This window comes from Tubulanus polymorphus, chromosome 2 (genome assembly GCF_964204645.1).
Source record: "Tubulanus polymorphus chromosome 2, tnTubPoly1.2, whole genome shotgun sequence".
Taxonomy (NCBI): domain Eukaryota; kingdom Metazoa; phylum Nemertea; class Palaeonemertea; order Tubulaniformes; family Tubulanidae; genus Tubulanus; species Tubulanus polymorphus.
Window position 1 is genome coordinate 942182 of NC_134026.1, and position 25675 is coordinate 967856.

Sequence of the window (25675 nt, forward strand, 5' to 3'; positions counted from 1 at the left end):
CGATGATTCCGATTTTCTTGTAGGTAAAACTACACCGATTTGGTATATATGTTTGTTTTATCCGGCAATATGTTTGATAAACATGGAAAAACCGCTACATTATAATGTATTTGCCTCTTGTTAGTCTCGATTTTTAGCCCAGACGCTAATGTGTAACGACGATTTAAAGAAATCTGGAAAAATAGATTTTCATTTTTCCAACGATATATTCAATTCCTTCTTCATGTATGAAATTTTCAATGGTTAGTTAAATCATTCCTATTTATTGAAGTAATCGAAAGTGGGAAATATAGGGTTTTGGGTGAATATTGAAAGATATATTTTGTAATCTTCGCAACAAAAAACAAGATGTCAGCCTCCATGGGAAAGAAATTTTTTCGAAAAAAGCCAAATTCAAACGCTTCGACCTCGGATGAAGAGGAAAATGAACTGTTAAAAGATTGTATAGATACAGAAATGTTCCAAACGAATAGTGAAGGTTAGCTGCTTCACTATTCATTGATGATAAATATTGATTCTTTTTGTGTTGTTCGAATCGATACATTAGATTCAACCACTAGGTGGCAGCATGTGCCGAAGTGTGATTATAGTCGGGCTGCGGCCCGTTTTAACCACTGGTACATATTTTTCAGTATCTAAAGAAGTGTCTAAAGATAATAACAAACCACAGAAGAAATCAATTCGGTAAGCGCATTTCAGAAGCTTTTTATTTGTCTTATAAAGGATTTTTGGAATGTCTTCTTGCGCTAGTTATTTCATTTTGGCATCTTATTTTTAGAGACGTCTTGTATGGAGATAATGATATTGTAGACGAAAAGCACTTGTTTGAATCAACCCCAGGATTCAGGGATCATGTATCTAAGAAACTATCACAATTTTTAGATAGGTGAGATAACTGCAGACGGGATTTCAAGGCTGCATTTTTTTATGCTATGAAAATGTTTTCTTTGATTTTAATGATGTATTTTTTTTCTATTTTTTGCTAGTGAAATACAAGAGGTGGCCTCAGTGTCCAATTCTCTCCAGCCAGATACAGAATCAATCCCTTCAGGTATCACCTCCAAACATGGAAACTACGAATTCAATTTACACATGAATTATTTCTTACAGCACTATTGGCACTATTTTACAGGTTTCAAATTATTGTCTGCCTCAAAACCAGATGCCATAAAATGTGCTGATAATGAAATTAAACCGATTGTAACTCCTCAGAGGAAACGAAAAGTTGAAAGCAGTGATAGGTATGCATAAATAATTAACTACCATTCATATTGAACAAATATTCCTATTACTGAGTGACATTTTGATTTATTTCCAGCGATTCCGATACAGAGAAGTTTGCATCGATTGCTGTTACTACAGATTACATTATAGAGAATAGTGCAATGCCTTCGGATATAAAACAAAAACAAATAACTATATCAAATAACTGTATTCATATTGAAGATACTGAAAGTAAAAAGGAACTCAAAGGAAATACGGAGCAGAAAGTTCCGGAAAAGAAACTCAAGAAGAAAACTAAACATAAGAAAAAAAAGAAAGATAATGATTGAGATTGTTTAGAAATCTGTGTAAAATACATTAATTTTCCAAAATCCATGTTTTTACTCTAATCCAGTCATGTTAGTCCAGTTTCTGTTTCGATATGTGGGACCAGAGGAAAAAGTAAAGAAATCCAAAGCCACAGTCACTGGTTTTATTCTATTCAGCCAATTTGAGGACTTTTTCAGCCGTATTCATAGAGAAAATGATGTAACTCAAGACAGTTTGTCAAGTCCATATATCAGAGTCTAAGGGTACCTTCAGATAGGGAACAGACCGGCCAATAGTGTCATTATATTGTCACTGAACAATTTTTTTGACAGCAGAAATAGATAAGTAAAACTTCTTTTCAGTTATATTCCTATATTTAAACAATATTCCTTACAAACAATGAATGCATAAAATAACATTTTCTACGACACGTGTTCCAGATACTAAACACTTCAGAAAATAATTAAATATTCTATAGATCCTTGATTTAAATTTCATAAATACTACTACAGTTGTATAGCACATTAATTAGTATTTACATTAGACATTTACAGGTTTAAGTTTCCTATCATTAGTATCAGTGACCGACAAAGTGATAAACATCAAAAACTGAAAATAAGTTTTTTAAACAAATTCACCAAGAATAATTTCATATTTACAATTTTTCAAATCAGTCAAATTTTCTTAAGAAGGGATGAAGAAGGCACTTCATCTATTAGTAATATAAAGACACAATACTGTGATCATCATCTACATCAGCAGACAAGGTGTTAAGTGCTGCATCATCTGTCTCACATACGATATCACAATTCACATCACTCACTGTCATGTTACAATCACACGCATTAATCGCACAGCACACTATCATGAATGATAAATTTTTCTCTGCATTGTATGTGAATTTCATATCTCCTGAAATGAGAAAGTATTCGCTCAAGCAATCAATTCTTAGGACAGTAGGACACAATGAAGATGCCCGCAATAGTTACCTCTGTTTGAACTTGCACGTATTTCACTTTTGAAGGTCGACCTCTGATAACAGCATAGCAGAAAATTGTGACCACCATCACGAACAGAAAGTAACTTGTATGCATCAAATGCAAATTGATCACAGAACGATCGTGCTGTAAGATAAAATCAGATAATTTGAGAGGAATTCTCTGCATATTCAGTAATAATGATCATAATGATGAGGCTTATACAGTGCTCTGTGCAGCCAGGCAGCTCTCAACAGCGCTTTATAGATATGCTTTCATTAATTGGTTATTATATCACCCTATTATATTATCTCATACTGAATCAATGATCTCTCCCTGATGACATCCAACCAGCTATTCAGTGCTCGGACAGATACTCAAGCCAGATACTCCTGAGAGGAGAGAGACATGAACAAGTATCTTCTTGCCTGAGGAAACTTCTGTGACAAACAGCAAATGAACCCATGACTTGGCATGATAGAGTGGAACACTCCAACCACTCACCCATGCCGCTCCAGACATCCTGGAGTGTAACACTCTAACCACCTGTCTGGCTTCCTAGAAATCGAATGCTCCAACCACTCACCCATACAGCTGGATAAAATAGACTTTTAAATGAATTCAAAAATATCATACTTACTAATGATAACATCACAGTTAATGCAGGGTTTATGTTGTAATGCACTGAGATTTTAGTCTGTTTTCTGCAGCGGTAATATTTGAAGAATGAATAATCTTTATGAGCCTCGACGTGGGCGTGATAGTATTCTCCTGTCTCATTCATACCGCGACACATCTGAGGTCTCCTTAAATATCAAACAACACAAAAATCATTCAGTATGTCTACACTGACTTCCACATTCAATCATATTTGTAAGTTGAATCTTACCCATATTTTGATACTGGGAATACTGCAGGAGAAGCCTGGAAATGCACACAAGTATATATCTTAACCGGTTCGCATGTACCCTCTTCATTACACTGCGTTAGATTCCAATTATACGGTAATGAAAACGTAATATTGACGTCTTCCTGGGCTGCAGCACCTGCAAATAAACCGATCGATTATCATTTGAGGTCAGTGAATTCACGCTGCATGAATAACGAACTATCACAAACCTTTTAGGCCGAGCTGTTGCCCCTTAACAACTCCGTGTAAATGTGTTACATTATTTCGAATACGAAGAAAATCTGTTTTAGGATGAACCGTTAAAAGGAGCGACACGGAATAATTCCTGAAGATAAAAAAAAGAAATCATGAAAGTAGGTCCTGTGTTTGTAGATAAGGCTCACAGCTGAGAGGTGGTGGATTCGAACCCCAGTGAACCTATGGATAAATGCTTCAGGGGCCACCGGGTTATAATGTGAATTATTCTAATTGAAGAGATTTCCTAAGTACTGGAAAGAAAGTTGTCTTTAAGCCAAAGGGAATCGAAATATTTACCTAGATGTTTCATAAGTTAATATCCCATCATCATTTTCATCCGGGGCTGAATTTTCTTTCACTTGAGGTGGTGAATTCACGACAGGCGCGTTGTGCTCGGAATCCTTACCAGTTACACAAAATTCCAACCGCGAGAAGCTCTCGAGAAAAACATTCCAATCCTAAAATTTGTATTTAGATTTATTAGATAAACGATGGTAAGGATATCTGGTTGTGATGATATTGAAAGCTTTACCTCGGCAAAATTAGGATCCTTTATTTCATTAACTTTGATTATGTAAGACAATGTTAACAGTACAATGGCGAACAATGATATGCTGATCATGAATAACACAAGTGGCGGTCGACTCGTCACAAAACCCTTCACATTTTCTACAGGAGTAAGAGCCATTTTGAATTCTCTACCCGCTGAAAAGAAAAGGTTTCGCATATAATAATAATCGTTCTATTCTAGAGAACAGGCCCAAAACAGTAGATAAAATTCATATAGCGCCAATTTCAGTTCAAAGCCACAAGGCACTCCCTACTAGAAATGATTACTAAACCACGGCTGGAAGTGACGAGCGAACAGATAAGATATAAGTTCTGATTTGAATGCTGAGATGTTGTCAATTGTTGAATTATTGGTGATTATTCATGAGGTTTAATTTTATCGAATGAGCCATGAATGACACCAGGGAAATGTACAACGTGTCATAATAGTTATCCAGATACACTTGACTTAACGAAGCTGATACAGACTAAGCATTTCGCAATTAATTGTAAAATATCGTAAAACATAATCAGATAAAACCAGTCATCAAATGATAAACTTAAAGCTCACTATCTCTTTATTACTTACTGCCTTATAGCATGCGTGACACTGAATACGATAGGCAGGAATTTTGATATAAACAAATATTTATTTCACGAAAGCTCAAAACGTCAGCCATTTTCCTCCATCTTAATCTCGATGATTTCGGCTTCCATGTAATAAATTTGTTTTCAGAAGTTAAATAATTTCATAAATTAAAACTAATATTCTTGAAAGATTTAAGAATATTAAAGAATGAATTATTTTTAACCGAATTTGATGAATCAAATGACTAAAATAAATACCGCGGCGGGAGGCCGCTAATCCGGGGGAACCTGTTTCAAAATAATACGTCACAGGCCACGTGTACGTTGACGTCGATGAATCGACGGCGCTGATTGGTTCAAATCTGACACCTGTCACTCATCTAACCACGTGGATGATTATTTCTCGACGCGTTTAGCTGTCGAGTGTTTTGATGATCGCATCGCCATCTTGATATCGCGCCGATATCTCCCAAATAAAACCGAATTTAGAGCTCCGATGCGACTCTGAGTGCGCCACAATTGTGTAAAACGATCTAGAGCATCCCAGAGTGTGAAAATCCGGTGAAATGAACATCTCAACACTGCTTGAAGCGGCAAGTGTGATCGAGAGAAAGACGCCTCCCAAAGGCAAAGGGGCACGTGGTGAGTAACATCGCGCATACCAAAGCACATGGTACGCCATTAATTTGTTGTTGTCGTGTGTTGATATACGTTACTACGCATATTTGGAGCTTTCGTTCGGTTTTCATGAGCTCGACAATGGATAAGCATCAGTTGAAATCTTATGTTTAAATTCCATTAATGAAATAAATGTGTGTTGAAGTTGAGTTCGGACAAGTGAGATAAACAAACCCCCATATTGTGACACCTTACAGTTGTTACACACCCTTTTGATCTGATTACGTGCATTTAACACTAAACGGGTCAGGAAGAAAGTGTCCCATCCCTCGAATGTTTGATGCACCCAGAAGTCAAAGTTGACTTCGGTGAAGCTATTGTTTAATTCCGAACATGCAAATGTGAATTAGAGTTATTACTTAATTAAGAAATATCATGAGTACGAATTCATTAAAAAGAGCAGCAGGGTCAGGGAAAGGAAAATCCTGAAACAGAGGATGATGATAGGCTCAAGCATCATGCAGATCCTTCAAAACTTACTGTCAAATTTGACATTACCTCAAGTTAAAGATAACTGCATATCTTTCCCTCAAAATTGATTTATCAATATAAATAGAATATTTATCAATTTTCCTTATATGAAATTTGATAATCTCTTCCAGAACTCTAGACTGTATGGCCTTAAAACATAAGTGTTCTTTTATTGTGTATTAGAAAAAAACTATCAACCTAATTCTCTAATGATAAACTGTTTAAGAAATAGATTGAAATAGCGAGTGATAAGAAATTCTTCACTGATATGATGGATATCATAACAGGTAAACCTTACACAATAGAAGTTTGCTTTCATATTTGAAATCTTGAAAATTGTGTTGTAAATAACTTGGAACAATAACATCCTGTGAAAATGAGACTTAATTCAAACTGATCCCAATGTGCTAATTAGTCGTATCCTGTTATTTTGATAGGCTCAGTTAAGATTATGAATTTGAGGTGAATCTCTTGAGCTGAGTTTTAACCTTTTGAATTGAAGCTATGGACCAATAGGGCCCGACAAAAAAGCTGCTCAGCGACTTAGTCATGAGGTCCAATTTGATAAACTTATAGTATAGTTCCTCTCATATTCTGAAATTGGATTTTCTTATATATAGTTAAAAGGCCGGCTGCTCGCTACGATTTCCATCCATATGCAAAGATCGGGCCCCCACCTGAGAAGGCGGCTAGATCGAGTAGACAAACCAAGCAAAAGCCGAAACCAGACCCAACTGCTGCCGCTGCTGCTGCTGCTGCTGCTACTGCTACTGCTGATGTTGAGGTTGAGTGCAGCGAAGAAGAGAAAGAGTTTCGCATTCAGGGTCGTAGACCGGGAGGGTATGTGTCTATATTTTCTTGGAACGTACTTTTCAATAATTTGACTGTCTCTTTCATTTGGTCACTGTTTTGATAATTGTAGGGCGGGGACGAGAGAAGTGCACAATAAACTGGAGAAAAATCGGTGAGCATATCGTGAAACGAAACATGCATGAACAGACAGATCTGTCGTCAAATCAATAAGTTGTTACAGTTAGATTGATTAACCGTTTCAGACGCGCCCATCTGAAAGAGTGCTTCGAAAACTTGAAGAATAATATTCCGAGTATGGAGGATAAAAAGACATCAAATTTAAGCATTCTGAGAAGTGCAATGAGATATATACACGTATGTATAAAATCTATCGATTACTTTATGGTTTTCAGTTCAATTACGTTAGTTAATTAGTTAAACATTTCATTGACCTTTTGATCTCTGACAACGACGATGTAGATGATATGCACGTTAAATGCTGAATGTGTAAGTGGGAGGTAGCTCGAGTGTTTCAATAGCCATGAATGTATCTAAACATTACATGTTTGTGGGTGTTGCCGCAATACAATTCTAAGTTGACTATTCAATATTGGGGCATACAATGTAGTAAGCCGTAAATATAACTCTCATTTTGGCGTTTTTGGAAAATTTACGGTCAATTTGACTTACAGCATGAATAGAATTTAAAATTGTGTAGATGACAACAGCGTCATACCATGTGTATATATACACGTATATAACATGTGGTTTTGACGATTGGCCTATCAGTTTACAGTTAGTGGGTGGAGCACTGTTTTATTATAAACAGCCTGTCTGGCAATTTCGATCTTTCTTCTTAGATCATTGTCAAAAATAAGCACATGATAAAAAAAATAGGATGAATGACATAAACAAGCTATATAACTTCCCTCTGCTGCCTTTGTTGTTGTTATATATGTATGCGTTGAAATACATGTATTCATGATTATAATATATGAAGCCATGTTTATTTTATCTAGTGGTATAACCATATTTGATAAATGGTTGAATGCTGGTATGGTCTTGTTGTTTAGTTCCATACTTTTCCCTCTTCTCTGTCAACATAAGTGTTAAATAATGATCAGTTTTTGGTGCTGAGCTTGAATGAAAGAATTAGTTAGTTTTAGACCCCTATTTGTTTACTGAATTGCGGAATTCCGTTGATTACATACGTGTAATAAAGTATCAAGTAATATAATATTCCGTATTTCAAGACTAAGATGAAAGTTGATCCTCGTATAGCAGGAACTGCCCCAACCCCGGGCTAAGGCCCTGATGGAAGAATCATTGTTGAAATTGTAGGATTACTATTTCATACTTGTCAAAATAACTCCTTCACGTCAACCTGAGGTCAATCTAACAATTGCGTAGATTTCTTGTATAGCCACGCTACTACTCATTCCTGATACTAAAATGCGGTTGTAATTTGCTTGTTTCTATAGTTATTGAAACGTAAGGAACACGAGTTTGAAGTCGAAGTTCTGCGTTTGGCAAAATCGAAAAGTCGGCTACAAAAACAGCTCGAAAAACTGAATGAGGAAATACAGGATATGAATATCGATGTGGAACTTTTTCTAAAAGCTGAACTCGACGTTGATCAACATTCCATTTCAACAGCTACTGGTGAATATTTTTTTTTTCAATCCTTTGATCGTATCGTATTAAATGATATTCATGTTATTTAATTTTGTATTTTTTGTTTATTATTCTAACAGCAGGAGAAGATATTGATGATAACAAGTCAACTTCAACAGCATCAGGTACGTGTTAATTAATTGATTGATTACATGATCAACAATAATCCATGGCAGGCGCGATACACGTTGTTGTCTATAGTGTGTGCTGGGAACAGTTTTCAGTGTCAGTGTCCCAGATGAATTGCGTCTCGTATTGCAGGGTGGCAATGGACCTGGAAAACCTGGGAAAATTCTTCAGAGATATACGAAAAACTCAGGGAAAGATATCTCAAAATTGGAGAAAAACTCAAGGAATTTGACAAAAATTGCAAAAAAGTGGAAAACACAGAATGTTGATATGTTATTGACCATGCGTTCCTTTAACAATACATGATTCACATAAAAGAATAAATTGTAACATTTTAAATCAAGAAATTCCTTGGGGGACTCAGGGAATTTTGTTTTATAACATGGTAAAATCAGGGAAATCTCAGGGACTTTGTAAAGCTAGTATTGGGTGGGTTTAAGCCATGATAGATTTGTCCCGATGTTTGTTGAATGTTGATGAATATCTTACTCTGTTTTGAAAATTTCAGAAGGAGCCCCGAGTGATACAGAGGAGCCATCTGCTTCAAGTAATGAGAAACAAAACCTGAAACTTTTAAATCGGCCAGACAAAACTTCGATGAATTTGAAATCTGGTATGTTAATGATTGTTATTCTAGATTTTGTCTTCAAATCGATTAAGGTAATAAAAATACATGGTGGATATGAATTATTAATAGTAATAACCTGAACAGAGTAACCTGTACAAATCACTTAGTTCAGCTCCTTAGGAAATAAGAAGTGATAAATATGTGATGAATTGGTTGGATAATGGTATTTAGAAACATCAATAGATAATAACAAAAATAAATTGAGTATTCTTATGTATTTTTGATTATAAAGATAATGACGAATAATGATTAAATTGATAATAATCAAAATAGTAGTCAAATAGATCATTACTAACTGTTTATTATCACTTCCCTACTGGGCCAAGTTTCATTAAAACAATTCTTTTTTGCACTCATCGATAACATAAACTGAATTTGAGATCATCTTTTTCACCTTCAATGAGTAGTGATTTTGTGATCTATGAAAGAGAATGTTTCTATTGTTTTAGTTTTGTTGAACACGAAGCCAGTTGTTTCGGCGTCTGCCGCGTCTCTAACGGTTCGACCACATGTCGCTCAATTATTACAACGAACTATCAATCAACGAGCCCAACAACAGCAGCAGCAACAACAACAACAACAACAAGCTAAAACGATGCCACTGTTACGCCCTGCTGTTCAACAACCGACTACCTGTAAGTTTACTGGGTCCCTACAACTCATTGATTCCTTGATTGGTGCTTGAAACTCCTTTAATTCAAGCAGAATTCCCAAAACTTAAATTTTGACAAAAAGGCTATTTATTAGAAATGTTTGTAGTTGTACAATAAACTACGCCTACATCGATACAGTTTGGTCCAGAATTAGGAGGTTACTTAATAGAAATTTGTTTACATAACAGTTTACCGAGATAAGCAGTACCAATTTAAGAGTCTCCAGTAATTGAGATATGAAAGTCTTAAGTGATGCAGACACTTCCTCGAAATTTTACATTTTCCCCCTTTAAATCTCCTTTCATCCAGGAATGACTTATCTGTAGATACCCTGGTTTAAAACATTTGTCAATTCTTGTATGTCTGTTTATTATACCATTGTTTATTTGACAGTGATCAATATTGGTAATGGTTTAGCGGTTCAGCCATCTCTGACTATTCCCGGGGTGCGGTTACCGTCAAACCTTCAAGCCGCGCTCGGTGGAGTTAAACTCGAAACTGATATCTCCGCAATCACCGGAACAAAGTCAAACGGTAATCTAAGAAGTGCTGCCACCACCGGGGAACCGAAGACACTAAACGGTATTACGAACAACTTCCCTTCGAATACGATTTCAACGGTGTTAAACACTCGCCCGTCGACGGCTGTTCTCCAACTAGTACCGAGTAATATGAAGTCCGACGGAGAGACCGCGCAAGCTGTCCTACAAATAGTGCCGTCTGCAGACGGAGACTCTGCGGCGACGGCTCAGGCTATTTTACAAATGTTACCGAATAATACCATTAAGAAGGAGGTAAACGAAACGAAACAGACGATGTTTCAGATATTACCACCGGCGAGTCGTATTAGAACTGAAACCGGTGCCGATCCAGCTTCAACCGTGCTGCAACTTTTACCATCATCGGCCGCCGCCGTGACTACGAGTAATAATGCGATTAAAAAGTCTGACGGCGATGGAATTCCAAAAACGACGACGGCGACTCCGCAGTTGATTCAACAATATATTCTCACTCCGTCTGGGAATATAGCGACGATAGGTCAGGTCGTCGCGCCGACTGTTACGTGCTCGTTATCCCAACAGATGGCACCTGTGCTGAATAATATTTCGCAGTTGGTTCCGAATAATCAGCATTCGACGACGACGACGAATCAACTGACAGCGATGCAACAAGTGATGCAACAATTATCACCCGGTACTCAAATATTCGCGCCGTTGTCGATGATGACTCCGTCTGTCCAACAGGTGTCGCCGGCGAATAATCATCTCAGTCAGCTGATCGCTAATCAGGCGATTTTCAAATCGGTGAATCAGTTGCCGATTATTCAGCCGCAAATACAATTACAGTCGCTCGGGCAACACATTGTTACCGGTAAATCAGGATTGATAATGGTTCGACCGCCGGCGGGCGGACCGGCGACCAACCAACCATCGGGGAGTAACGCCACTCAGAACGCGACCTCGGCGCTCGCGTCTAAAACTACAACTTCTTGATGAAAAGATCGGTTCATGTTTCAATGAACAGCAGAGTAATAATAGTAAATCTAGTCTGGAATAGAATTTTAAAAGTGTGCGCGTTTTACTTTGTCGTGATTTCAGCATACGGCGAAGTCGTCCCTGAAAATCCTCCTAATAAATCTATTGTGATAAAAAAGAGAAATACTTATATCGAGCATTTTAATCAGCAATATTTATTGATTTACGCGTGTGACCTGTAAACATTTAAGGAATTTAATTGATAATATTCCTCCTGACTTATTTATATTTGCCTCGTAACACGCATTATGTGCTTTCAAAGATACACGAAGAGATTTTCGGTTACACGTGTGTATTTTTGGTGCTATACGAGCGACGTCATCCTAATCCGTACGAGTACCGATGGATGTAAAGAATTATTGTAAAGAAATTGAAAATAATGTACAGTAACAAGAGTATATTGCGTAGAAACGAATAGTAAATGTGAGTTTTGTAATGATGATATTTTGAAGATACATAAAAAAGGACTGGTAGCTAAAGGTGTTCTGTTATGGAAACTTTCTTTGTTTAGCTCGTCATTAGATTCGACTGGTAACTGTAATATGTTGTGACGCTCTTAGGTCTCAGAGTAGATATATGATTCACTTCATTGTTATAATATGAGTACTAAACATGAACTCTATGCTTTGCTACCTATGTCTTCCGATTACCAAATTTTGCCTCGCAATATAATAGCTAGTTGTCTTTGATAATTGGATCTGAAAATGTATATCGCACAAGGTCTCTCACATTCAGCAGTGTTTCTATTACAAGTGAGAAAGTTACCGCAAAATCATTCCTTACTTTCATTCCCAGATGTTAGTTTAAGTATCCGTCGTATTTTACTCAAAGAACAGTTCAACGAATTCAGCAACGATCAAACATTTGAAACTGTCCTCGTTAGTTAATAGTTAGGGTATTATATATTATACATTATGTAAATATGGAATGTAATTTATTTTTTTGTGTTGTATGTGAAGATCGAATGATTGTGATGTCGTTGTATTCCGTGGCCAATTGATCAAATTGAAAGATCATGAATTCAGTCCCGATTGGGGCCCAGTTTAACAAAAGTGTTTAATTATCTCCAGAATTTTAGAGTAATTATTAGTCAGCGCTGAAAGAATGAAACCTTTTTGTAAAACTGGACCCAGAGCGGGAATTGAAAACCGAAAGTCTTACATAGAATGTGTAAATAGTTGTTTTCTATATATGATGTTTAAATATTGCGATTGTAAGTTTATACTTTTGGTATTTGTTAATGGAGGCATTGTCTTACGATAAAGTGGATTATTATATTATTTCGAAACAGACTTGCGGATTTATAAAATCATGTAGAATGTATGTACATACCCGGTATCATGTTGACTCGTAATAGCTTCCACTTCACCATGTGTTGTACGTGTTAGAGAACAAATCTAATCTTTCATTTGATATGGCTTCGGAATGTCAATTTGAAATATAGATTCAGTTGCTATGAAATAGAAACCACTCTAGATTTTTCAAGAATTCTGTCTTAGCAAGACTAGTGTTAGTAACGATGATCGATACTGATAGTCATGAAAAATATAATAGAATGATCGGACATTTTTGCAAAGATTTATCCCTTTAAACCAAAGATCATTGTTACCAAAGAATTGGGGCATAAGAATTTGGTTATTTATATCAGATCAGATCTAAAACTTGCTATATTTTAACTTCTATTGATTATATTTGAATGATGTCGAGATGGCCAGTTTTATGGTAGCTGGAAAAAATATCTAATATTATCGGAGGATGATTGAATCTTACGGTTGTTCCGTGTTTCTGCTCTATTCAGTGTTTGGTTCAGTCAGTGTTTGCTGTGTGAACACCACTAGAATGATAAATTGTTAAAAGAGTATAACTAGCTTGCAAGTCTCGTGAAGAATGTTTCTATCCTTTGTTACTTGAAGCACATTCTGTTTAATTGTGACAATAAAAAAGTTGCAATACAAATAAATTATTTCTACAAGTTATTTTGTCTCTGTTTTGTCCTGGAATACAAGTTCTTTAAAGATTGCCCGTTATGCTGTTGTTGTATACTGTCTTCCCAAACATCTTAATCTATTATAAATTACTTTAAACTGCCTTTTCTCCTTCCATTGACCAGGATATATGTTTGCGAGAATGTATGGGTTCCCCAATGTCTATATCAAGGGTGGAATTCACTAAAACTCGCTACTTTTTCTGCATCGAAATTGCTGAAAAGTGCTTATTAACCTTTGCTTCAGTCTTACTACTACAAACTATGAAGACAACTTAATCTCATTCTTTTACTTTCAAAATTATATTTCTAAACTTCATTTACAACTGTATTCTCATTACATGAATTCAGCTTAATAAATCTCAAATCTAAAGTTCTTTCTCAGAATCATCAGTTAACTTATTCACTTCGGTTGTCATCACTCTCTAAATCGAATTGTAATCGTCCAGATATTGCGGGTTCCGTTGTATTTTCACTCATTAAACAGATCATAGTATATTCAGAAGCTTTCTCTCTGGCCTGTCCGTTTTGTCCCCTTGGTTGTTCCTTCAATAAATCTGGCTCATTTTCATAACTGAGATTGTCTGAAATGAGAGTATGCGACATTAGTTAGCCCTGATTAAGGAAAAATGAATTAGAAACGCCTGCTGTACTCACCGAAATATCCAACGATACTTGGTCGTTTGTTCATTCCGATAGGTGGCGCATTCGTCGTCGTGACGGTTGGTAACTGCGGTTGATTGTCTGTGACACCAGCATTGGCAGCCGATATTTGAATACTGTTATATCTGCTCAGAAGACGAAGATGAGCCTCTGGACTGCTCCAACGTCTGTATGTTTCTTCGGGCTGAAAAATAAATTGATATTTTCATTTTGACCGATGAATTTACGCTTACAGATCACGATTGAGGACCAGTGCTTACAGTTAATGTGTCGTTGTGGTGGTCATTTAGGTGACATCTACACGTACTAGTCCGGATCATGTGACTGAAAGATACATGAAATAAACCAATTAAGGAAATTTCACCATTAGAATTGAAATAAATGCGCGTTAAAGAAGGCTTGAACCAAAGAAATAGTCGTCATCTTGTGGACGTTTTGTCTTGAACCAGAAATAGTCGTCAATGAAAATATAGATTCATCTATTCGACCTATTCTTATTTGACAGCATTGATTTCGTATGTCTACGTTATTAAGAAATATCTACGACTGAAACATCAACAGCCGACATTTATCAATATGGTTACATGAGGGAGATGTTTACCTGACTAAATACAATATGGGGAATGTGATGAGAACTACTATTACAATGACTATAATGATGAACGGTGGGTCCCATTGAAGTTGAAACGTTGAATCTGAAAATATACGACATCTAACAATAACCATCGATCATTCGGAGATATTTTCTAAGAGATTAGAAAAAAAGCTTTAAGCTTGACGTACATCAACCGTTTCGATAGGTGGCTGATGATAATAATGATTGCAAATGCGTCCCCCAAGTGCAATTAGAGGATGACAGGACTGAATTTGAAGAGTTCTCAATCATTGGTTTTTAGCTTGTCATCCAACGCGGTTCATGTTGGTTGCTATAGTGAATACTTATGTTACAACTGCTCGACGGTTTACTTATCATCGCCATAACGGAAAATACGTAGAGTTTACGATACAATTATAACAAGCCGTTACTGTTACTAATAAAACACCGACAGTTGTCGTCGCAAATGCATTTCCGCCGATTTTCTTGCTGAGGGGATAAAAATCATCTTTCCTTAATGTTTTTCGCATCATTACTTACAATGAAGAGACTTACCGGTGTTAATAGCTGGAGTCGTGGAAGTTACATATTCTGTAACTGTCGGTAAAGTCTTTGTTACAACGATCATCCTCATATTTCGGCAGCTTCTAACGTATTTTTCTGAAATTCGAAGTTAATGATCCCCTCCTGGTATTTAGTCTGAATATCGGATCAGAGTCATCATATGATATATCTATTTCGGGAGTCCCATGACTGGGACACACCCACGTGATATATCGAAATGATTCCTCGGTGTTGCGCATGGCTTATTTTCGGTGCAAAACGAGTTCAGATTCTAACGGTTTTACCTTTGAATTCGATAATCCTATGTGTACTACGCAATAATAGTAAGGAAATAGTCGAAAGTAAAAAACCCTCATCACGGGCGACCATGAAAACGATAGACACAAATTATAACCCGATTCAAATCAAATGTGAATTAATCATTTTATTAACTAACTTGAACGGTACGTATATACGATCTGTGAGTGAATCCCCACGGATAGGGCCTAACACTACGTAGTTAGTTACCTAATCACGTTGGTGGTAGCTTTTTATAATCGGATGGGCTTATACCAACGCGAAAATATCCGATCGTGAAACTAAACCACAAACCGGTTACTGACTAAACACTACGGGCATAACTGAAAGGTGAAGTTGTGGGCCAAAGGGCACGTGGTTTCCTAGAGTGTATCGTGAATTAGGGTAGGGACATGCGAATCATCATTAGTTTCTACAGGTAAAACTAAGACTCGCACTGTGGTTATATCAACGTACGAGTAGGTTATATTCGCAGTCGGCCCTTTTCCAAACAAATTGTCAGTGGATCATGTTATTGAACTTTTCCCGAATTGTGACATTTACAAATTGCAATCTATGTTACGAACTGTTTGCTAAGCTACGTAGACATGCAAATATCTATATTTTTGTGCTCGGTGATGAATTTCTTCTGCCGGCGTTGCTGTTTTCTTGAGCAGTTCCATATCGTCAATTCAACCGATTGATTCATCAAGCAACCGAAGAATGAATATTCCAATACAATAATTCAATAATGCCATGAATTATGTAACTTGCTCTCCAGTTAGTAGATTTTTATCGACTGATATTGATGAATTATAAACAGGTTTTGTATCAACAAATAATCGGGAACTATAACGTTGTAACTGTACGGTGATCAGGTAGTGCGTATCGCAACCAGCCCTCTCTCTCGGTGGCGTACCGCGCGCGCTCGCTGGCATCCAAATCGATCTGTTACATTGACAACCATCGGTTGGTTGTGACTGCGATCTCTCACCGTATCAACTGTTTGTATATAGTTATTGTTTTGTTTTCTTTCTCGATCGGGATATCTTTCATCAATGTGTTGTTGATAATTACTATTTCAAATGGCAACCGCGAAGTTTCTTTAGAAAGCAAGGTAAGAATCATTGTAGAGCCATAGCACCGAGCTTACTAAGTTAAGTGTATCCTCTCTTATTTTTTGTTTACGCTCGTGTTTCGCTTCCTTCCGATCAAATTCATTTCAGATTTTCGTTCTTTATTTCTTACAGTTTCTTTCTTTCATCTTTTCATTTTTATGTTGTTCATTCCATCGTATTCGTCATTATAATAATGAACACACTTATGCCATTCATCTGGAACACTTTTAAAAGCAATAACCGCGGCCTGGGGTGCATTCCATTACACTCGATACAACTCCAAATCTAATCTGGAATAATGGATATATCTTAAAAGCCCCAAACAAACAGATAAAACCATCAACACATGTGAATTAAACCGAGTTAAGGTAAATTCATTTTACGTATTTACTTTCAGAAGGCTATTTCAGGCGTACCCCTTGGAATGGATATACATTTTCTGAAAACTGATAATGGATAAAAAGTATGGCCCTCCACCGTTACCACCGATTCAAGGAGGCCATAGAACATCACCACAAAAGGTACCCGCGGCAGGTTATGGGGATGTGAAGACGAAAACAAACAGTCCAACGGCCAGTCCACTTACAAGTCCTCGTGGACTAGCACCGCTAGAGAATGCTCCGAAATATCTGTCACGAATCAGTAAAGATGAACTTCTATCTGTTCAGGATATGCGTGATAGTATCTGCACCCCGCCTCCTCCGCGCCTTGGACCTCTATCCATCTTGGATGACGGACTGCTGCTAAGCGAAAGCGTCGGTCCGGCCATCAAAATACAAACATGTGACTGCAATACAATAGATGACGATAGACCACAAGATGAGTCGGAATCGACGAAATATGGAATACAAAGATCATCTAGTAGCGGATCTATCACTAATATTCACGATCATGCGCCATTTCATTCGTCATCTCCGACTTTATTGCGCAGGAACAAACAGACAAATTCGCTGTCACCGAGTAAAAAACTAGGTGCTATGTCCGTAATGAAGGTGCCGATGGAAAAATCGAAATCGGAGAATTCTCTGACCACCATTATCGCTTCGTCGCCACCAAAACCGCAACAATTCTCGAACAAAACTTTCCGCCCATCTTCGCCGTCGTCGTTTGGAGCCGCTAAAGATTTAAACCAAACGTACCCGGGAATCGTTCGGTCATCACCGACTAATGCGTCGTCGTCAGAAAAATCGGCGACGGTGGCAGCAGCAACGCCCGCGCCCGGAAAATCTCGTAAACCAGTTCGATTGGTGCCGATTAACTACACGTCTCGAGAGAGAAATAACTAGACGGGCGGGCGGCGGGTGGATACAGATCGATTTAATATCCGATAAATCATAACTAAGATGATCACCTGCCAGTGCTGGATCGATGATAACGATGATCAATCGTGCGGTAAATAACGGTGTTACGTTTTGTCTTGTAATTATCTTTTTCGATTAACTAACCGTGCGACGAGCCGCGCGCGTAGACTGAGGAGGTCATCTTCTGTCGGTATTTTGAAATTATCAATACGTGATTTAGTATACACGTAATGACGACACGACACGATGATCTGACGGGATATGGAATGTAAGCCTGATCGTTGTTACGGCGCAGTTGCTAGGATTACCAGCAGATTATAAATTGACGTGATTTCTAGATAATTAGTCGATTTTCTCATAAATCAAACTTTATCATGATTTAAGCTATCACTTAATTTTCAGCTTTTAAATATCGCCTCCGTCACGCGCTTCTTCATTCAAATTTCACATTACAATAAAACGTTGATATGTTATTACGGATTGTTAATAAGATAATCCTCGCTGATATTTCTATCGTATGTTCAATTTCTAGTTCAGGTAATTTCTTGTATTCATATTCTTCCTATCAGTTTGTACGGAAGCGATAAGGGGCCTCGAGATGTCGCGTTCCAACTCGGCAAGTCGTCATATTTATGTCGATATATCGCGATATATCGTGTCAAGTCGACATGAATATGTCGACATATCGGGAAGTTTTGACGACATATTTCGTTTTCACGACCATTTTCCTCGCGACAAGTCGACATATTCATGACGACTTGAAACTCAGTCGTCATATCACTGGCGTCCTCATCTTACATTTAGACGTGTCTTCAAATGACGGCTTGTCCCGTGGAAAATGGGCGAAAAAGCGAAATTTGTCGTCAAAACGTCACGATATGTCGACATATTCATGTCGACTTGACGCGATATATCGCGATATGTCGACATAAATATGGCGACTTGTCGAGTTGGAACGCGACAACTCGAGGCCCCTTATCGCTTCCGTAAGTTTGGGATCCTTTGGTTTCGTGTGATAAAACCCACAAACAAATGTTCAATTTGAAATATAATATGTCACGCATATTGTGACTCGGAACACGCCCATTCCCTCGGGATTAATAATAGAGACAAACGATTTTCATTTAGTCCAAATCTGTAAAAGGTCATAAAATGCTCGTCCCTGCTTCGAGGTAATTCTAATGCATTAAACCATGACTTATAAACAACTCTTCAAAATGCGATGAATATGCTGGAGAGAGGTGTTTGTTTCTATGTAAGACGAGTGACTGACTCCAGATACTATTTGAAGTAGAACTCACAAAGAAAAAGCTAATTGAGCATTTGGCGACCCGATTCTATGGGCCATTTTCAAAAAGTTTTTGAAAATGACCCACATAATTGGGTCGAAACGCCAAATGCTCATTTAGTTTTTTCTTTATATGTTGGTTTTTACTTAAAAAGAGAGAGGTCTAAAAAAGTCAAAAAATAATCAAGTATTCCAGGTATTCCATTAAATGTATCCTATTTTCTATTCATTCGATTTCGAAATAATCACAGGAAATGAAATTTGGACATCAATGATCATTAGTTTCAGTGCGGGGGTCATTTGTCTGATTCAGTGCAATCATAACTTAGAAAAAAGCTCACAATAAACACGTCGTGTAGAATCAGTGCAATTACTGTGAATAAACGAGCATCAGTTGAGAGTGGAGTTTTCATTAATTCACTGTCCTCCACATAACCTTAATTCGTCTAACAATAATCCTTTTGATTGCTCCCGCAATGTCTACCAGTGATCGGTTTGATTGCTCCCGCAATGTCTACCAGTGATCGGAAATTGATTTTATTGATTGTCAATTTGCCATTCATTATTTTCATCAATCGCTTCTCGACAGCGGTGAATACTGCAGACGTCTGCGCTGTACAGAACTTTTCATTTCGCGAACAAATCGAGAAATATCGTATTAACATGTAACCATTTCAATCATCTCGAAACGAATTCGGGAAAGCCGCTCCTCATTTCCTGTTCTGTCACTGTCAGAAATGTCTGAATTCAGAGCTTCATATATCTTCATTTGTCACAATCGACCAACAAACTTCCTCCTCTGAGCCGACATACGTCCCACAATATAATAAGAACAAAATCTAGATATGAATTTTACGAATACTATTTTATTTGTATCTTACAATGCTGCCAGTTATCTTTGAACGTCATACCAATTAAAGAGTCTCAAAAACCTCAAATGTGACAAATATAGGCCTACGTGTAGCACCTACAGTAATGCATTACATTTGGCCAAATTAAATTGCAGCTTTAAGAGAGTTTGAATTTTTCACAATAACAATAACTACCCATTTTCTAGGATATCATTATTTACATATTGCTCTGAAATCTAGAAATTAGCACCATTTCAATGAAAAAATCAACCTTTACTAGCTCAAGCATACAGTTTCAACTTCATACTATTTTCTGTTGTTATTATTATGGCATGCTCTATCATTGTCGCAACACAGATATAGTGTTTTATCATTGGTTATGACGTAATTACGAATTAGGCGTTTTAAACTGTTTTGACATACTTGCCCTCAGATGGTGGCATTAAACATGGTCATTAAAAAATGTAGCATTATAACGGATTTTGACTATTTGAATCAACAAGGACAAAATCCGGGTTTCAGGGTTCATACTTTTTGCAGTCCTTGATTTTCCCCACCTTTTCTAGGGCCAAATATTAAAATTTCCATAGCTACTAAATGAGGTATAACTCACACTCATGAATGCCAAAAGAAATAATTATCCAGACCACATTTATAAAATTTCACGGGTTCAGACACAAAATTTCGAGTTTCATAACTTTTCCAATTCCTGATGAAAATAATGACGAATTTCCATAATTTTTCCAGGAATTTCAGCACTAGTACGAACCCTGCGGTTTCCTTTCTCTACAGTAACATAAAGCAGCAAATACTTAATAATGCGATTAATAATTAAGAGTAATACATTTATCGCATGCAGCGCAGAAATACATCGGAATACATATATCATTATATATGTACGAATGTATTAACATCAACAGATTTATAATTCATCGGCCCTGAACTCACGTCATCAGAAACGGAAAACGCAAGACCTATATTTACATTCAACAATTATTTACAAGGGATATCTAATCATTCAATCATGTGTTTACATTTCACACACAAAAAAACCCAAACTATCATCGTTTTAATTCTTTTACAAAATATATGATAGTTTTGTACAAATGGAATCATTCAGTAAATAATGATTTGTTTGATGCTTACATCGAGTGATTTATCGCATTCAATGATTTGTCGAGATTCGATTGCTCCATAAAGCAGTTCAAACAAAGTTGCTATTCACACGCAGAGAACTCCAGAACGGACCTAGATCGGTCAGCTAAACCGACCAATCTGGAAGTTCTCGGGAATGTGAACGCTTGGTTCGTTTTAAATCGAACTAAATTCCGAGTGTTCTCAATAACGCGACGTGAACGCGGCTTATTCCGAGGTGCCGATAATGAAGTAACGGTCTCAAGAGAACAGCACTAACACAATACTAACTAGTTTTACAATCTGAAGGACATTCCCCGTTGTGCGCGTCTATGATCATCTCTTTAACTGTTTGTTTTTTCTTCGGTTCGTCCGCAGGTTTTTTGTCAGACGGTAATTTTTCATCTTTCAGCAGTTCGGCGAGACGAGTTCTCGGCGATGTTTTCACGTCCTTCCCGTAAAGCATGTAATAATAATCCGACGGTTTTGTCGATTTAATCGGCTGTAGGTACGTATTAGGATCGAACGCAGGTGCGGCAGCCGCAGCTGCCTCGTCGGCATCGGCGAGAGGACTTATTTCAGGTACCGGACTTCCAGGCTGCTTCGCTGCGCTATAAGGAGTTCCGACCGCATGACCTGAAATAAACAAGTGAAAATTTCTTTCACATGTCATAAAAAGCAACGAGTTGAAGGATGATATTCATCTACAAATGAGTGAAAAAGAAGATGAATTTCGCATAAAGAGAATCATGTCGAATAATCGTACCTGTTGTATTAGTTAAATCGTGAAGAGGTTGTTGTGTTAAGTGTTTACTGAGTATTGAATCTCTGTAAGTCGAGATTTCGCTTTCATAATTGATTATTATTCGTTTCATGTGTTTCATTTTCTTCCTAGAAATAAAAAACAAATGAGTCAATGAAATTAGTGAATTCAAGAAGTGATGACTACAGACAAATTCATGTCTATAACTTGATATTTATTAACTAAACTCACTCATTTTTCATTGAGTTTAATTCCAATTCTTTGTTTCTTGTTTCCAGATCTTTCACTTTCGACTGCAGACTACAAATAACAGCACTATCAATGATACCGCTGCCACTGATTGATGAATGATCTACCCCTGCTGCTGCTGCTGCTGCTGTTACTGGTTGAGATTTCCGAGGATTCAACTCAGCAACTGGAAAGAAAATCCAACCTCAATCAGATCAATTCAACGCATTAATGAAATGAAATTCGGATTTTTCAGGCTCTGGTTTACCGGTATTATCTAAATCAGTTGTTTGCCGGCGCAAATTATCCTTTAAACTTCGCACGTATTCCGTGAGATAATTGTTTTCCCCTTTCAAAAATTCCAACCTTGAAACATGAAATAAATACAAAATAATGAAGCACGCGCATTATAATATAGATATATAGCTCTTTTAGGAGTAATGGACTTACTTCTTGTCTTTTTCGGATCCAGAACTTCTCAACTTTTCCTCCAATTCTACGATTTCAAATCGATATTTTTGCAATTCCTTCTTGAGTGTTTTCAGCTCTGTGTCGTGCTCAGTTGGGACTTTCTGCATTTCATTTTGGTACTGCGTTTTCAATTTATTCAGTTCAGCTTGAATTTCAAAAAGTTCATTTACATTAGACAACAGTTTTTGGGGTCAAACATATCAAAAATTGCAACATACTTAAATCAATGATTATCAATGTACCTTCGAATGATTCGGCCTTTTCTTTTTCCGTGTCAATTTCTTCATCCATTTCATCGATGAGTTTTCGCAGACGCTTTTGTTCATTGTACAAACTGTCTACAACCTGAAAAAAAAAATTTCTTTTTCACAATCTACACCGAATATAAACCAAGGATTGTGAAGCGTGTTTACGAATCACATGCTTACCCGTTCTTTTACAATCAATTCTTTCTTTGCGTTGGCCAGTTCCGTTTCAAGATTCGAAGCTGGTTCAGTTTTTCTGTGTTGTTCTAACTCTTCAACTTTCTCACTCAATTGTTTATTCACAAGTATCAACTGCTTATGCTTCTTTTCAGCATCTTTCGAAAACTGTTCCATTTTTGCGGTAACTGCTTCTAGTTGAGCTTCATAATTTTGCTTGTTTTGAATGTTCTGTTGGTCTATGGCGCTAATCTTCTCCGTCAAAGCTGCAGACTTTTCATTTCCAGCGTCGATTTCTTCGTCCATTTCATCGATGATTTTTCGCAAACGTCTTTGTTCGTTATCCATATCGCTAATAACCTGCAATTGAAACATTCATTTTTTACAATCAACTCCAATCGTTGAACAGCCATCATAGCACAGTCAGAAATCGCAATAAAAAACATTTGGTAAACTCTGATATGAAACAATGTCACAGATATCTAAGTAAGATTAAAGAGCAATTACTTACCCGTTCTCGATGGGCTATCTCTTTCTTCGCTTCAGCCAGTTCCGTTTCAAGATTCGAAGCTGGTTCAGTTTTTCTGCATTGTTCTAACTCTTCAACTTTCTCACTCAATTGTTTATTTTGTTCTTCCAACTCTTTGTACTCCTTTTCAGCATCTTTCAAAAACTGTTCCATTTCTGCTGTAACAGCTTCTTGCTGAGATTCATAATTCTGTTTATCCATGATTTTCTCTTGTTCTAAGGCACAAATCTGTTCTTTTAAATCAGCCAATTCCTCGGCCAACATTTCAGTTTTGACTCTTTCATCAGATATGCTGCTTTCTGCCACTTTATTTTGATTGTTCAATTCATCAATTCTATTTTCTCTTTCCGATATCGCTGTCATCAGTTCTGTATTTCTATCCGTTAGTTTTTCAATTTCACTCATCAAATCTCTCATTTCATTGTCATATATTTCTTTATTGTTGTTTAGTTTTTGTTGCAAATTTTCGATCAATTCTTTCATCGAACTTTGTTCACGTAACGAAGCCACTCTTTGTTGTTCCACCGATTCACTCATAGCAGATAGCTGCGCTTCAAGTTCGTTTATTTGATTACTGAGTTGGTGTTTTTCGACCGATATTTCCTCGATATTACTCAACAGCCTATTATTCTCAACTTGCGCTTCATTCAACAAACAATCATGAGCCTGTCTCATGTTTGATTTATCTTGTTCTAGTTGCGTTATGCATTCAGTCAAACGTGCTAATTCCTCTAATAATGCAGTACTTTGTTGCTTCGATGAACTCAAGTCAACGATGTGCTTCTCAAGTACGCTCACTTCTGAAGAAAGCCTTTCATTTATCGACCGTAACTCATCAATTTGTAATTTACAACCAGACAACAACTTAAATGTTTCCGAATGTTCCTCATTTATCCGTTTGTTGTCTAAAGTAAGAGATTCTATTTTGGTCTCATTCATTTGTTTTTCTTGTTCCATTGTGTTGATCAAACACTTTAAATCTTTTGTCTCATCAACTTCAACATTTAACTTCAAAACTTTCTCATTTAAGACACGAATCTGTTCAACTAAATCATCCCTTTCTTTTACCAATGTTTCTATATCACTGGTATGTTTGACTAGGTTTGCTGATAATTCCGAGTTCTTCTCTTGAAGAACCTTAGCGTGATCAGTAACAGTTTTCTTGTCTTCCTCCAGTAGACGAATCTTCTCATTAAGGGCTGTCTTTTCCTCTAGATTCTTAAATTCTAATTCTTTAGCCACGTTCAACTCTTCTCGTAAATTCTGCGTGACTTCAGCAGTTAGTTTTGACTCTTCTGTTAAATGATTCACTTTTTCTAGCAGTGATTCATTTTCTGTTTGCAGTTGACGAATTTGCTGAATATTTTCATCACTGGTCGATGAATCGCGAAGACTTTGATTCAGTTTGGATTCAATTTCTTCTTTCTGCAGAATCAACATCTCAAAACGATCCTCTATATCTGCCTTTTCATCTGCCATCTCTTGGAAAACTTCTTTCAGCGACTGCAGTTCATTATTCGCATCGATCTTTTCCTTCTCTAAACTAAGATACCTATCTTCGTAGTCCATGTTCTTCTTATTGAGGTTAGTAATTTCCTCTTTCATGCTATTACATTCATCTATCAGTTTTTCCATCTCAGAACTTGGCAGAACACTATTTTCTAATTCCGTAGCTTCCAACCTTTCAACCAGTTTCGCTTTTTCCATCCGTAATTGTTCTATTAGCTCACTGGTTCCTGGTTGTTCATTCTTATTCGAATCGCTCAGTATTTTAATTTCTTCCAGTGCATTCTCCCAGTTCGTTGTAACTTGCTGTATTTTCTTTTCGAGCATCTCATTTTGAGACTGAAGTGTTTCAATTCGTTCTGTTTCAGGCAGAACAGACGCAGCATTTCTATCACAGTCCAATGAAATATCATGTTCACTTCGATTAGACTTTAATTCAAGCTCTTCTTTTTGCAGGATCAAATGTTCAAAACGTTCCTCAATATCTGATTTTTCATCCACAGCATCTTTCAATAATTTTTTCACCGATTCCAATTCGCTAACGAGATCACTTTTTCCGTTTTCCATATTATTAAGTTTTTGTAGCAGATCGGCCTTTTCATCTTCGAGACTATCGAGTTCGTCCAAC

The 25675-nt window shown here is 37.0% G+C and overlaps 5 protein-coding genes and 1 long non-coding RNA gene across 6 annotated transcripts; 2 read left to right on the forward strand and 4 right to left on the reverse strand.

Annotated features, from left to right (window-relative positions):
- Window positions 1-346: 346 nt before the first annotated feature.
- Window positions 347-1567, forward strand: LOC141900469 (uncharacterized). Its single transcript, XM_074787391.1, has 6 exons — window positions 347-478; window positions 633-684; window positions 779-886; window positions 987-1051; window positions 1133-1241; window positions 1319-1567. The coding sequence occupies exons 1-6, from the start codon at window positions 349-351 to the stop codon at window positions 1551-1553; spliced, it is 699 nt and encodes a 232-aa protein (XP_074643492.1). The 5' UTR covers window positions 347-348; the 3' UTR covers window positions 1554-1567.
- Window positions 1568-1906: 339 nt separating this feature from the next.
- Window positions 1907-4905, reverse strand: LOC141899680 (transmembrane protein 248-like). The gene is made up of 8 exons (XM_074786113.1): window positions 4796-4905; window positions 4190-4362; window positions 3955-4115; window positions 3630-3745; window positions 3400-3556; window positions 3151-3316; window positions 2523-2657; window positions 1907-2445 (listed from the first exon to the last, which is right to left on the reverse strand). The coding sequence occupies exons 2-8, from the start codon at window positions 4343-4345 to the stop codon at window positions 2437-2439; spliced, it is 900 nt and encodes a 299-aa protein (XP_074642214.1). The 5' UTR covers window positions 4346-4362; window positions 4796-4905; the 3' UTR covers window positions 1907-2436.
- A 310-nt stretch (window positions 4906-5215) lies between these two features.
- On the forward strand, window positions 5216-13265 carry LOC141899208 (uncharacterized). The gene is made up of 9 exons (XM_074785373.1): window positions 5216-5436; window positions 6564-6783; window positions 6866-6907; window positions 6999-7110; window positions 8217-8397; window positions 8490-8534; window positions 9047-9151; window positions 9616-9801; window positions 10213-13265. The coding sequence occupies exons 1-9, from the start codon at window positions 5361-5363 to the stop codon at window positions 11310-11312; spliced, it is 2067 nt and encodes a 688-aa protein (XP_074641474.1). The 5' UTR covers window positions 5216-5360; the 3' UTR covers window positions 11313-13265.
- Window positions 13266-13737: 472 nt separating this feature from the next.
- Window positions 13738-15230, reverse strand: LOC141900868 (uncharacterized). Its single transcript, XM_074787918.1, has 5 exons — window positions 15152-15230; window positions 14603-14696; window positions 14262-14325; window positions 13996-14185; window positions 13738-13922 (listed from the first exon to the last, which is right to left on the reverse strand). Exons 1-5 carry the CDS (start codon window positions 15228-15230, stop codon window positions 13738-13740), a joined length of 612 nt encoding a protein of 203 aa, XP_074644019.1.
- Window positions 15231-21151: 5921 nt separating this feature from the next.
- LOC141900869 (uncharacterized) lies at window positions 21152-22133 on the reverse strand. Its single transcript, XM_074787919.1, has 3 exons — window positions 22123-22133; window positions 21895-22019; window positions 21152-21764 (listed from the first exon to the last, which is right to left on the reverse strand). Exons 1-3 carry the CDS (start codon window positions 22131-22133, stop codon window positions 21415-21417), a joined length of 486 nt encoding a protein of 161 aa, XP_074644020.1. The 3' UTR covers window positions 21152-21414.
- A 129-nt stretch (window positions 22134-22262) lies between these two features.
- Window positions 22263-22675, reverse strand: LOC141898661 (uncharacterized). The gene is made up of 3 exons (XR_012618585.1): window positions 22570-22675; window positions 22388-22485; window positions 22263-22306 (listed from the first exon to the last, which is right to left on the reverse strand). It is a non-coding gene; the product is annotated as an uncharacterized LOC141898661 (long non-coding RNA).
- Window positions 22676-25675: the final 3000 nt, after the last annotated feature.